The sequence below is a fragment of the Lissotriton vulgaris genome, chromosome 6 (assembly GCF_964263255.1).
Source record: "Lissotriton vulgaris chromosome 6, aLisVul1.2, whole genome shotgun sequence".
Lineage (NCBI taxonomy): Eukaryota > Metazoa > Chordata > Amphibia > Caudata > Salamandridae > Lissotriton > Lissotriton vulgaris.
In genome coordinates this window covers 1,659,047,740-1,659,061,994 of record NC_141694.1, presented here as the reverse complement: position 1 = coordinate 1,659,061,994, position 14,255 = coordinate 1,659,047,740, and the positions used below count along the sequence as shown (strand labels likewise).

The following is a 14,255-nucleotide window of genomic DNA, read 5'->3' as shown; positions in this document are numbered from 1 at the left end:
GAGAAGAAAGCAGGGTATAAAGATAAATTGGAGGGAGGAAATGGTGATTTTCGTGATAGGAAGGAGTGGGAGGGTAGTGAAAGGAAGTGGGAGGGTAGTGAAAGGAAGAAATTTAGTGAGGGTAGTGAAAGGAAGAAATTTAGTGATGTGGTGTGTTTTAGATGTGGGAGTTACTCACATGCCGCTTCTTTTGAGAGGTGCCCTGCTAAGCATGCCAAATGTATAGAGTGCGGATTGGTGGGTCATTTCTCAAGGGTCTGCAACCGGAAAAATAAGAAATTTTCAAAAGAAAAAGTTACTTATGTTCAATATGAAGATGATTCATCAGTTTCTGACTCGGATGATAGTGATGTTCAAGTTAATTATGTTCGGAACATTGAGATTTGAATTTTTAGTGATCACATATTGGTGAAATATGTACTGGATGATATTGTTTTTTTCTTTCGCAATTTGGAAAGGGGGGATGGTTGGGGGTGAGTTTTAGTTCACATGTTTATGTTGTCGTTGTTTTTATTTGTTTGGTTTTTATTTGTTTGTTTTTTATTTTGTTTGTTTCTTTATTAAGAAGGAGGATGTGTAGTGATGGCATGTTCCTTTAATTGGAACCTTGTGTATGTAATAGGAATGTTTGGTGGCTGAGCAACGGTAACTGGGGCTCTGGTGTCATTCTTGATGTACCCTTACTGGAGCTGCATGTTATTCTTCACCTTGAGAATAAACTTCCTACTTAATACAATCCTACTTCTTTCATTCTTCTGTTCCTGATGTGATTGGAGTCACTACAATTTCCCTTCCAGATCTTGAAGCTTATTACTGGGCAGAGCACTTAACCCCCATTAATAACTGGATACACGCACCCGCCACACACCCCACATATGCCCTAGAAAGATACACCATGGGTACACGTTCATGCCTCCACTTCATATATGGTGGGAAGGGTCAGGCCGGATTGCTCCCAGCTACCAAAATCACGCTCAGGGCGTGGAACAGAGTCTCGAATATCACTGGGTGGGCCCATAGAGCTACGAAGCAGACCCCGCTGTGGGAATGCTCATGGCTCAAAGAAATCGGCACGCTGAAGGGGTTCCAGGGATGGGACGCCATCGGCGTATCCACTCTGGGGGATGTAGCCAAAAATGGAGAATTAAAACCCTTTACCTCCTTACAGGCTGAATTTGGACTACACCGCTCCCAGTTTTTTAAATACATACAACTGAGGCATGCATGGCGGGCAGAAGTTGCACTACAAGAGCCGCTCCCTGAATATGCCCCGCTAGAGGGCCGCTTACTGCAGGAAAGGATCCCTGAAAAGGCTGTATCCCTGACCTACAAGACGATCATGAATAATAAACTGGAGGGTCTTCGAGCTACTTGGGAACAAGAAATAGGGGAGATGGATGATGTAGACTGGGGGGTGGTCCTGATGCACCCTAGGGAGGTGGCAATCAAGTTGCGCTTACGCCTGATCCAGTTCAAGGTCCTACACAGGGTATACTATGATAGAATACGGCTCTATAAAATGGGGAGAACCTCCGATCCTAGCTGCCTGCGATGCGGACATGATAGCGGGAGTTTCCTCCGCATAATATGGACCTGCCCAAATATTCAGGCGTATTGGGTCGCGATCACCACTGAACTGAGTGAAATATTGGAGATAGACATACCACTAGACCCGAAGCTCCTCCTCCTGGAAATGACTAATGATGTAGACTTGGCCCGTCCGCTGCTAATCTTACTAGTGTTAGCCTTAGTAGTGGCCAAAAGAGACCTAGCTAGGAAATGGGGGGCACCTGATACACCCCAGCTGGAGGAGTGGAGGAGGGGCCTAGACATGTACATGGCGGCTGAAAGGGTCACCTATACAGCGAGAGGATGCCCGAAGAAATTCCGTAGAGTATGGAGTAAATGGAGACACTATCATGGTTTAGACTGAGGTCTATGAGGGGGTCCAAGAATGTGTATATTGACTTGCTGTGGGAGGATGGGCTGTGCGAAACCGCGATGATGGGTGGAAATGCAGGCTATACTAATGTAAAAGAACATTTGAAATATGATGATGGGACATTGCAATCTGACGGACATGGAGGGATGTGGGGTGGGGGGCGCGGCGACACTTCTTGATGGTGACATGCCAGTAATGTATTTTTCTATGTGGAAAAAACAATAAAAATGTTTTTTTAAAAAGAAAATTCTCTAAGGATCTAATCAGCTCCGTACCTTGGTTTTAGAATGAAGGAGGTCTTGTATCTCGCTCTCAGGACTCGATCTCCAAGTAACCCGCAAGGGTGACTGGAAACACTGGAGCTGGATTTTCTCGGCAGGAGAAAAAGACCGCATCTTTCTCAGTGCGTCAAATGGGAGGGACGGCTTCCTTCGGCACTCGCATCAGCTGGGCTTCGGATAAGTAGATAGCCGCTCTGCTCCACACCACCGTGTGTTTCTTAAGGCAAACGCTGGTATATTTATACCTGGAAGGTGCCGTGTTTGACGTAAGGTTGGACATAAGACGTCAATAAAAGATGTCACTAAGAACTGGCCGTTCTTTCAGTGCTCGCAGGAGTTCTAGGACAAATCAAAACAAAAGCATGGGGAATTCCCAGGTTTGGTTTGTTGAAAGAACGCGTTGTGCTTTCTAGGAGTCTAAGGAAGTAGCCTTGCCGCATTTGGTTTGCATTGGCTATTACTAAATATGGATTTGATTCTTATGCCTTTATAAGGGTATGATTTGCTATAACCACATAAGGGCATAAATCGGGATTATTTAATTAGGGTCCTAGATATGATCACAACATGACTAGCATAAACTGTAGAGGTAGGGGCTTTTGCTCGGTGGCGGCCTGCACTACAACTCCCCCAGCATGGCAGGTAGTAGCGCAGTTGGACAGAGCAGCGCTGTCAGGAACTTCAATAGAGTATGCATCTCCTGTTGTCAGAGTAGACGAGGATTCATCACAGGGGCTAATCAAGGTAGAAGGACATAGGCATTAGGCACAATTATGGGTTCTTATACTACGCTATTCTAGACGTTATATCTTCAATATTGATTTCATATGATTAAACTCAGAGGAATTAGGCTTTAAAAAAAATCAAAATATATTTTGCAGGTGAACGATTTGTATTCACAAGCATACATAGCTCCAGTGTTAAACAATTCCAAAAGGTATATAACACAGCATGCCGACAGTTCAGTTCAGGAAACAAAATATCAATGTTATTTGTCTACTCTCTTTAGTATTTGAAAGTATTAGACCCATCTATACCACCTCCAAGAGAGAGTTCTATGCAGTGATGTGTGTTTTTTCCCAATATGCCTGTCACCTTGTGTTTTCAGGAGTGGCTTTAGCCTCCTTGGAATACGATGAGGGTAAGTCAGAGCAGCATGAAAGTCCAGACATCCCCAGAGTTTAACACTGATACACACGTGAACCATGACTCAGCTAGGCCACCTCGTACATAAGTTGGTTCTCCACAAATGGTTTAGAACAGTTTAATTTAGGTCCATGGTGCTCAGAAAGGAACCACCAAGCCTTGTCAAACTGATATCTTGCTGATGCAGCATTATAAGTTAATTAATGGAGAGGAAAATATGAGCCGCACAGGGCATGTCCACTATTTTTCCCTGCAAGCTACGCCTATCTAGAAAATACTTTTTAATTATTAATTTATTATGGACTTAACGCACAAAATACTGAGTCTGCATGTTATACCAAGCAGCAAATCACAGAGAGCAATGTACTATCTACCTGTTTGAAGATGGGCGAGGTTCTCATTCCCCCATGTGACCTCATGTGGCCATTCAGAGCAGGGAGGCTCTTGAACTCCTTGAAGCATATGGAACATGTTAGCCTGCTTTTTACACCACATTTTTCAGATTTTCCTTTATGCTGCACACTGATTTAAAATAAAAGACAAAGAGTCAGTCTTTCCCATAACACACAATACAAAACAAGTTATTTATAATAATTAAAGCTTAAAATATTACATTATACCAATACAATGGTACATATAAAAACTCAACCAACCATGTCATAAAACGTTTAGGCAAAGTAATATAACATGAAGAAACGTGGAGGCAGCACCAGTTAGGAAGTGAATTGCAGAAGCATCTAGTTGTATCAAAATTTCTTTTATTGTTCTTTTTTCAGAAGTGCACAAAACAGCCAACGCTTTTCGCTCCCACCCGGGAGCTTTGTCAGGGCAGAGTAAAATGAAGATTTGGATGGAATATTCCAGAGACTACAAACAGTGCGGCGTTTGGTTCAACTTCAGATATCAGAATATCAGCAGAGGAAATCGAATAGTAGTCGATGTGGTATGTAACCAGATGTTCAATACTGATATGTAGACTGATATAATCAGGGTCAAAGCACCAACCGGAAGTATATATAAATGATGGCAAGAAGTGGTCAATTTACGTTTTGCCAGTAAATCATGATATTGCTTCAATCACCAGGTTTAGAGATATAGGTCCAAATACCATAAATAAGTAGTTTCCATCCAACTGTGGTGCCCCAATAGTAATAAGCAGGCCTTAATAAGCTGCTAAAGTGCCTCGTTCTGCAGGCTGTGTGTAGCCGCTGTTGTCCTCCGTATACGCCGCACTGTTTGTAGTCTCTGGAATATTCCATCCAAATCTTCATTTTACTCTGCCCTGACAAAGCTCCCGGGGTGGGAGCGAAACGCGTTGGCTGTTTTGTGCACTTCTGAAAAAAGAACAATAAAAGAAATTTTGATACAACTAGATGCTTCTGCAATTCACTTCCTAACTGGTGCTGCCTCCAAGTTTCTTCAAGTTGTTATCTGGAAATCCAGTGGGACTGAAACACAGCAGGTCCTGGAGGTTAAACAGCACAGAACTCTAAACACTGTGTGGGACTACTGAAGCTTGAGGTGCTCACTGCTTGGTCCGCTGTGGTGGTCATTTTGTTGTTTAAAGTAATATAACATAACGTGTACTTGCAAAGTGCAAGTTAACCCCTTGGGCTTCTTAGCACTGAATAACAAGTGTTACTTTGTTACCCAACTCAGTGGTACTCATTTTATCGATCTTGGAAGGATGAAAGTCTAAGTGGGCCCTGCCAGGATTCGAACAGGTGGCCAAAAGACTAAACACAGGCTTCTAGGGCTGATGCATTAGCCTACTCAACCACAAAACCTGGGTGATAATATTCAAGTGAAAGTGTGGCTTACAACGGTTTAATTTTATTTTAAAGTTAATGAGTAACTTTTTCATTCTTTTGATAGACATAAAAGAAAACTGCAATCCATTAAATCCATGCAAGAATACATACATTAACCAACTGATAATTTCCCCTAACTTTCTCAGTTCTGATAAATTAGGCTGCATTTTCATTATTACAACCTACTGAAGAAAAAACAATGGTGTTACTCTTGAAAAGTTTGGCAAACTCAAAAGAGCGCCGAATCTAGACCTTCGAGAAATTAATATATATGGAATGACCCAGATATTGTGAGATAAATCAACATGTGATGAGTGAACAAATATAAAGCCAAAATGTCCATCATCCTGATGACCGCCTAAAGTAAGTATGGCGTAACTATGGATTCATAGTTGATAAGGAAAGGAAAATGATGTAGCTGTAAGGGAACAGTTCTAAAATATATTCAAAATGAGATGGACTTTGTAAAGAAAAAAATGCCCCACATTCAATGGAAATTTCTCTTCCATGATTTTGTATTTAGAAATTGAATGACTGGCTTGCTTCTCGTTTTGTTAATAACTTTTTCATGCATCATGTATCAAACATGTGAAAATCAAGATGAATAATAGATAAACTATAGAAAGGAGATGATGTAATATATAAAGAAATATATTGATAAATATTGTTTTGGGGCGAGTCATCTCGATGTTGCAGCTTGATCAGAGGACATTTGGTCATGCTAAGATTTTCTGGTTACCATACCCCCCTGGCCCAATCTGGAGCCACTAGGATAACTCAGGCCTAGTCTATCTTATCTTCTTCAGAGCTCGAACCGGAAGGGGAGGAGGCTGGAAGCCATACAGGAGTCCATGGCTCTACTCTAGGGAAAAGGCATCTTCGAGAGAAAGCTATCTTGGAAACTGTAGCATGCAAAAAAGCGGACATTACATGTTGTCAGCGGTGGCGCAAACATCGCGCCAGGATTTTTTTCATTGCTGGAAAATGCCATGTGCCCGGGTGTAACTGCCTTTTGTGATCCGCTACTCATCAGTGATAGAGTTTGTCCACCCATGTAGTTAGGAAATACAGCCAGGTGGTTCACAACCAGAGAAAATGCCTTGGCCACTTCCAGAGGTGCAAAGCCTTCTGGTACCGGACCAAGGATCCAGCTCCACCCTGCTTGCTGCAGCGCCACATAGTGGTAGTGTTGTTTGTGAGGAAATGTACTAGCTTCCCTTTGGTGGTTCCTAAGAAGGCCTTCAACGCCAAGCCGATTGCATGTAACTCGAACAATTTATGTGGAGTTGGGAGACCGGTGTCCTCTGACCTCCAAGTGTCCCAGATGGCCTCCCCATTCTAGTACTGATGTATCAGTCACCACCATCAGCTATGAGTGGGGTAAGTAGAGAAATCCGCCACAGACCAAATCTCGGTCCAGCAGCCACCACCGCAGATCTTTTGCATTCTCCTCCGAAACCTAGATGGAATCTAATATGTTCCCCTAAAGCTGTGACCGCTGTGACTTCAGTCCCTACTGCAGAGCCCACATGTGCCATTTGGAATTGTTGTCTAGCAGCTTGCAGGAGGCCAATATTCCAGTAGCCTCAACATCATCCTCACAGAGTCCAGGACAGAGGCTGAAACATCAGGATCATAGTCTGAATGTCCTGGAATATCCCATCCAGAAAAAAGGCACAAAACTGCACTGTATCCAAGATGGCTACGATGAATGGCAGCTTCTGCAAATGAGTCAGGTGCGAGTTTGACACGCTGATAGTGAACCCAAATAATGTTAGGAAAATCACTGTTGTCTGGGTGTAGAGTACAACTGCCTGGGACAAACCTGCCTTCAACAGCCGGTCGTCAAAATAGATGAGGACTGGTACACCCGAACTCCTAAGGTGTACTTCGACCACCGCCATCACTTTCTTGAACACCCAAAGGGTACTTGTGTGGCTAAAAGGGAGCACTGCAAATGAAAATGCTCCTCGCCCGTAGTTTTTTTGGGAGGGAAATAGCTTTATTTAGATTTATATGGCAATAAACAACAATTAACGGTGCAAGCCCGCACTAAAAAGAAATGAAAATAAACAGCGGAGGTACTTGCATATATGTTATCGTTCCCAAAAAAACAAGCATCTGACAACAAGAGTAAGTGTCAAGACAATAAATCCCACAATAAAAAATGACAACAGCATCACAGTGTACACCAAGAAGCAGGGGCATAGCGGGGGAGTCAGCGTGTCGCCCAGGGGGCATAGCTTGTACCGTTTAATCCACTCTCCTCAAACCTTGAAGAATAACAAGGACACCCCCCTACTTTTGTAATGGTAGGGACCTCCGGTGCACCCAAGTGGAGTGCCATATCCGGTTTAGCCATCACCACTCCAGGTTGAAGAAAAGATGCTGCGTTCTAGAAACATTCACATCTCCCAGAACCACCAGCAAGACACAATTAGGGTCAAGAGGGATGACAGTGCCCAACACCCAACTACGCTCCTGCACCACCTCTGACCAATACACCTGAATCACTGTGCAACACCTAATTTGTGTGCGTAAGTTCTTCTTAGAGCAAGCAGTCTGGCGAGGCAGCCCTCTCCGTGTGATGTAAGCAGTTCCGGTCATAGTAAACCAGATGCAATATCTTGAGCTGGATCAGGAACAGCTGTGACTTTATAGCCACTTCTCTAGGGTACGTCAAGGCCGCCTATCAGTCGATGTCTTCTAACTCACCAACATCCACCTCCCATCTGGCCCTCAACTTAGTCAGCATGTCTGGCATATTATTGTTTAGCATCTTCTAGGTGAGAGAGAAGGCCTTCTGTGCTAGCTCATCAAGTAGCAACCTTCCCTCCAATGGAGCAAATTCAGGCAGCTCCAGATCCCCCAATGTCTCCGCTTGCCAGGCATGCCGTAGTTGCACATACTGGAGATATTGGTTCTGGTGCATGGAAAAGTCAGTAGGGCCGAAAACGGCATCAATGCGCCCTCTTCCAGGATATCTATTCGGGAGATTCCCAGCAAATCCCATGCTGCGAAGCCCCAGAGTTTTCCCAGTTCGAGCATCCATGCACCCTCCCAAGTCAGCGTAACCTGCGTTATCCTTCCTACATCTAGTGGCCTTGTATTAAGCATCCACAGTCATCTGCGTCGCCGATAGCAACCATCAAACCCGCTTAACACCTTAGAGGTAGCGGAGACAGGACTGGTTGGCAAACTGTGCATGCTCCAGTTGATAAGTAGACTGAGCTTGCAGTGTAAACAGACAGTCATTTATGGCCACAATATGGGACTCCCGGTAGTAGGCCTGCATATCTGGGAGGGAGATCCCACCATTGTAGGGGATACACTGGAGAGTTGCAAGCGCTATCCTGGAGTGCCCGCCACACCACAGCAAGGCCCTTAAGTCACCATCCAATTTAGCAAAGATTTCCTCTAGGATTCTGCAGTAGGCAAATGGTAGGGGAGCCAGTTGCCACCTGTGTCGGGTGCCCCGTCTAATCAGGAAGGCAGATGATAGGATGCCATTTACCCTAATCCGTCACAATGAGTGCCTGGTAGAATCAATTGCCTATAGTTTGTGCGGAAGCCAAACTTCCGTAGGGTCTGGTGAAGAAAGGGTCAGTGAACAGCTGAATGCCTTTTCGGAATCCAACGCCAAAAAGACATGGGGGGTCAGTCTTATGGCGAATATCTGTCATCCAAATATGCAAACAATAGAGATTAAGTCTGGTGAATCTACCAGGCCTGAAATCTGATTGATCATTGCTAACGAGTGGGACTATCACCTTCAGGAGCCTGGTAGCCAGAATCATGGCCAGCCCCTTTGTTTCCATGTTTAACAAATAAATCAGACAATAGGAACCACAACTAGTCTTTGGCATACCATGGCGCGCCAGTAGATCCGACGGGAACTAGCCACACCACGGGCTTCTCTAAAGAGTCCAAGCAGGTATGGACCTAGCAGTCCTGAGTAGTGCTTGAAGAACTTAGCACTAAGACCATCTGGCCCCGGCACCTTCTCTGGTTTAAGGTTAGCAATTGCCGCCTGTACCTCTTGAAGAGTAAGGTCTTTCGCCAGCGCCAGCCGATCGTCTACTGACACCAGCCTCCTCATCCCTTGTTAACTACAAATAACGCCTGTGGGTCCAGAATATGGAAATGAGCATTTTGCAGGTCCAATACTACCATACATGCTATAATACAACTTCTTAGTAAGTAGGCAGACGCATTCCAACAAAAATGTCTTTCTCAATGCTCACTAAGTGGATATTCGAAGCACTGTTATTTATAAGGGCTTCCCTCGCTCCTATGGTTATATATATATATATATATATATATATATATATATATATATATATATATATATATATATATATGTGTGTTACCCCAGTGGGCGCGGTGAAACACAGTCATCGATAAAAAACAAGTAAAACCCCAGTGTGCCTCCAGGCTCACGATGCTGTTCAAGTGTCCATTAACACCTTCGTACTCCTCGAATCGCTAAACAGTGTCAGACCAGGGGCTCCATTACTGTGGCGGCATCATCCCTGCTGCCAGGCTGCCGCACAAAAACATGAGAATGACAAAAACTACAAGCACCAGCATGCTTAGAACTGCGATTCACTCGAAAAGTCCACAGGGACTATTTAATGAATGCATGCAGCAGGTGCTGTGACGAGCTTTTCAGCACACTTGGAGCAGTCTTCCTATGAGTAAGGAGCAATTGCCAGCTCCGAAACGCGTCAGGACTTTGAACATTTCCAGTGTCTGTATTGCCAGTTTGAAGAGATTAAAAGGTTTTACCTTCAGCTGCTGTGTCCTTTCCTGCATCAGGGCAAAGTTTGGTTGGATTTGTGCGCGGCAGCCTGGCTGTGAGGATCGAACCACCACATGAAAAGAAGTGGGGCTAAAAGGTATGAATATTCATAACCTTGATGCGCAGCTGGGAACATAAAAACAAACCGACAATCTGTACATGGAAACCCACTGGGGTATTATTTTGCACAATAAATGTCATATTTACACACAGGAGGAGCTCATTAGGGAAAGGTTCGTTTCAGAGGAAGACGCTGAAGAAGGCCAATACGCCAAAATGCATCCGCCATTGCTGGGACTCCTGAAACAAACGGCTTGTCTGTTCCCTACTCCCCTTGTGGCCTCATCTTTTCTTTGGAAGGATTGTTCGTGATATTTACTGCGCTTGCCAGAAGCGCGGAAGGGATAGCCCTGCAGCAACAAGTGACCCGGGATTAAACTGGCACCACGCTGCTTGCAGCTTTCTTCAAATCGAGGGATCGATATTCCCGAGGTCTGCCAAGAATCACAGGCTGGAGGAAGCAGACCGAGATATTTTATCTCGATGGGGCGAGATGTCTCTCATTTGACAGCCCCTGTTTCTCGTCTAACCTGGAGGACTGGCCGCTAAAGCTATAGGGGACACAGGACTGGCACCGTTATTTTCGTTGTTCTTCGACCATCCCACCCTCCTGCAGCGGGCACCAATCCATCATTCATCTCCACTCCCCCACACCAGCTACCTGATTTTGCCGAGACTGTGCATGCTGGGATTTGGAGTCCGTTACAATCAACACGAACTGCCATTGCTGTGCTGAACGCATTAGGGGGAGGGAACTCTGGTGCCTGCAGGTATTTACACACAGGAGGAGCTCATTAGGGAAAGGTTCGTTTCAGAGGAAGGCGCTGAAGAAGGCCAATACGCCGAAATGCATCCGCCATTGCTTTGACTCCTGAAACAAACGGCTTGTCTGTTCCCTACTCCCCTTGTGGCCTCTCATCTTTTCTTTGGAAGGATTGTTTGTGATTATATATATATATATATATATATTTTTTTTTTTTTTTTTTTTTTTTTTTTCCAAAATACCCTAGTAGGTTTCGTTTTGACACCATAACAGATATGAGGCTTTACCCCATATACACAATTTTCTGCTACAGCAGGGGTTTTTCAAATTTGTTAAAAATCACAAGTATCAACATCAAGATTTTTCAGAAGCCCTGTGATTTTAGTGAATGGTTGCCACAGGCCAGGACCCTATTCTGAAAAATGTTCCGACTAGAGACAATACAGTTCCCCAGCTACCACTTTTAATGGGCAGATCAATATCTTGGCCGCAGTCAGATAAAGACATATCGAAGGGGGGGTGGTCAAGGTTGTGATAGTCACAAACAATTCTTGTTGTTAGACTGGAACAAAAACAAGGAGTAAGGATTATTTTATTTTGATAATTCACAGCAATTTAAAAAGCATTTCTACTATTACATTAAAAAAACGCCCCGCCTTATTTCCGTTAAAGCTAGGTGGGTCGCAAGTTTTGTCATTCTAAAAATTGGGCCCTGGTTCTACAACATTTGGGAAGCACTGTTCTACAGAAGACAATGCTACATGTACGGCAATTTCGTAATAGTGTATCAATTCAATGATTCACTCACTTACTCCTAGATCCCTGCTTTAATCATGTCACCACGGTGTCCTAAATAATAATCATATTTTTACACGAGACATTCTTAGTTATTTAGGCCATTGTCAAAGGCAATAAAAAAAAAGAAATAAACATAACATGCAACATACTTCTAATTGACTTAGGCAATGGCATGAAACAAAGCCATAAGAAATAACTGTACCTTTGACCCGAAGGAATAGTTGGTAGTCTACTTTCTGGCCGCTGCACCTATAAGCAAAGCAAAAAAGTTAAAAATCAAGATGTAGACAAGGGTGGACACATATATATATTTTATTACAACTTTAAGGTGTACTAATGAGAATGGTTTCCTGAACAGCATGTATGGATGTTCATTCTTTAGCGAAGAGATAGCAACATCATCTTTTAGACTCAGCTTGGGTCTGGATGCCTGAATGTTTGTATAGAGTTATGTTAAGTGGTTATTTTTTTTTATTGAGCAGTACTCGACTAGACAAAACATATACTCATTTTATTAACCATAAAGTTCCTAAATACAGTCCATTCTAGAGTGAAAAAAACCAATAAGTAAAATACCGTATAAAATACATTTATGTTTATGTTTTGGCAATTTTTATAGCGCGCAACTACCCGAGGGTGTCTCGGCGCTTAAAGATTCAGATGATGGACAAGTGAAATACACATTAATGTGTAAACAGCCAGGTTTTTAATTGCTTCCTGAAGTTGAGGAGGGTGGGGGAGGTTTTGATAGTAAGGGGGAGAGAGTTTTTTATAATCAGTTAGTTAACCATAACCCACTGCTGATAACTTTAGATAGGTGCATAGTTAATAAAGGCATCCGTATTATGCCTACCCCAATCTGATACACAATTCAGTCCGAAGATCCGTAGAAGATTTAAAGATCCCATGATGGATTAACTGGTGCACAAGTTGAAGATTCGAGTTAAGCCAGGGTGAATTCTGAGAAACCCACAAGATATCAGGAAGTGCTGGGTTATTCTTTACAGTGGTCTTGGGATGTTCTATTCTCTACAGGTAAAGCCCAGATCAAGCTGCCCCTTACACTTAAAATGTCTGGGGTATAGTCTAGGGTTAGCAGATCACATTAGAAAACAGCAAGGATGTACATAAAAATAAACATTCATGAAGGCCGAGATTGCCTAAATATCTCATGCAAGCATAACTACCTGCTTCCCCAGAGCTGCCCAGTAATAAAGCTGGATGTTTAGGAGTACCAATCCTTCTTTTGTGCAGGGCAGCTGGAGGACGCAAACTGCAAACCTGGGTTTTTTGTGACTCCATAAAAATGTTGAGATAGCAGCATCACATTTTTTTAATACATGCACTGAACCACACAGACCAGAAAGGCCAAAACATGGAAGAAGGTTTTCAGCAGAATCATATTCATCAGATTTATACATACAGTCAGCAACCTTGTAACTGGGAAGGCTCAGATTTTCATAGTTAAGTCCTTAGACACGTAGATGATTAACGTACTTGGGATAGCAGCGTTTATATGAGGTGTTGAGGTCACTATATGCAGATTCAGTAAACTCTCTTTTGGAATTTGTATTGCCTAAAGCTACGCACACCCACAGCCACACAATATAACGCAACATTATCCTGCTTCCTAAATGTAATGTACCATCTCTAGTTTGCAAAACAGACATACTGTGTAGCTCAACACGTAGGCCAATATGTTATTTGAACACAACTGAGTCATAAGCAAGCCTCCTTGGCTAAAACACACCATGTCACCAAGGGGTACATTTTAGAGTGCCTAAAAGTGATTACAAGAAATGAAAATGTATCAATATGTGGAAAAAGGTAAGGCTACAATGCAGCTTCACCACTCTTATTGTAATCTTTATTAATGCCGGGCCTTGTGTAGCGTCTTTTGTGGCAATGCTTGAAGCTGATGAATTCCTTCTGCAAAACCGTTTTCCAGGATACATTCTACACGACTGCCTGGCCTCGGCTAGAATCTGTATCTGTATCAGAAACTGCAAACTGTTTTGTAGAGTTGTGCAGGAATGCCCAAGTTTCTGCTCTGCATATCTTCATATCTGTTAAATGTACCTGATGAAAGTAGAAGAATATTAATTGGATAAGAAATCCAAAGTGAAAAAAAAATGTGCTAATTTTGTTCAGTTTGATGAGCTCCTCTATAAGAGGCTATGTCCTCCCTTTGAACAGAAAGGTCAGCTGCTGGAATCTTTTTGATTTCTCAGGAAGAATCAGAATGAATCTTAGGAAAAGTAAAATCCGGAAATCCCCTTGATCTGCCCTCCCCTCATTTATTTTCGAAGGCAGGCACCACCATTAATCCACAGATTAACCTAATTTTCAACCTCTCTCTTGAGCAGGGTGAAGTGCCCCTCTTCTGCAAAAGGGCACTTGTCCCCATTTTTTAAAAATAAAATGCTTATCTACTCATGTTGAGTAATTACAGACCAATCTCGCTTCTTCCTATCTCAGGGAAGATGTTGGAATCTTTGGTGAATAGCCAAATCTACAACTATGTTGAGTAGAACAATATCCTCCATTCTTCCCAATCTGGTTTCTGTGCTGGGCTTAGCATGGAAATAGCTCTTCTGAAGGTTACAGAATACATTAGAACGAATATTTATCCAGGTTGGAAGGCAGTGGTTAT

At 43.1% G+C, this 14,255-nt stretch overlaps 1 protein-coding gene across 1 annotated transcript in view; it reads right to left on the bottom strand.

Moving 5' to 3' along the window:
* Window positions 1–14,255, bottom strand: part of TRERF1 (transcriptional regulating factor 1) — a 635,163-nt gene that overhangs the window by 313,840 nt on the left and 307,068 nt on the right. The window contains exons 5-6 of the mRNA XM_086927823.1: window positions 11,805–11,851; window positions 3,744–3,891 (exon numbers count right to left, since the gene is read on the bottom strand). Coding sequence (XP_086783949.1) covers window positions 3,744–3,891; window positions 11,805–11,851 — 195 coding nt within the window. The remainder of the gene's footprint in view (window positions 1–3,743; window positions 3,892–11,804; window positions 11,852–14,255) is intronic.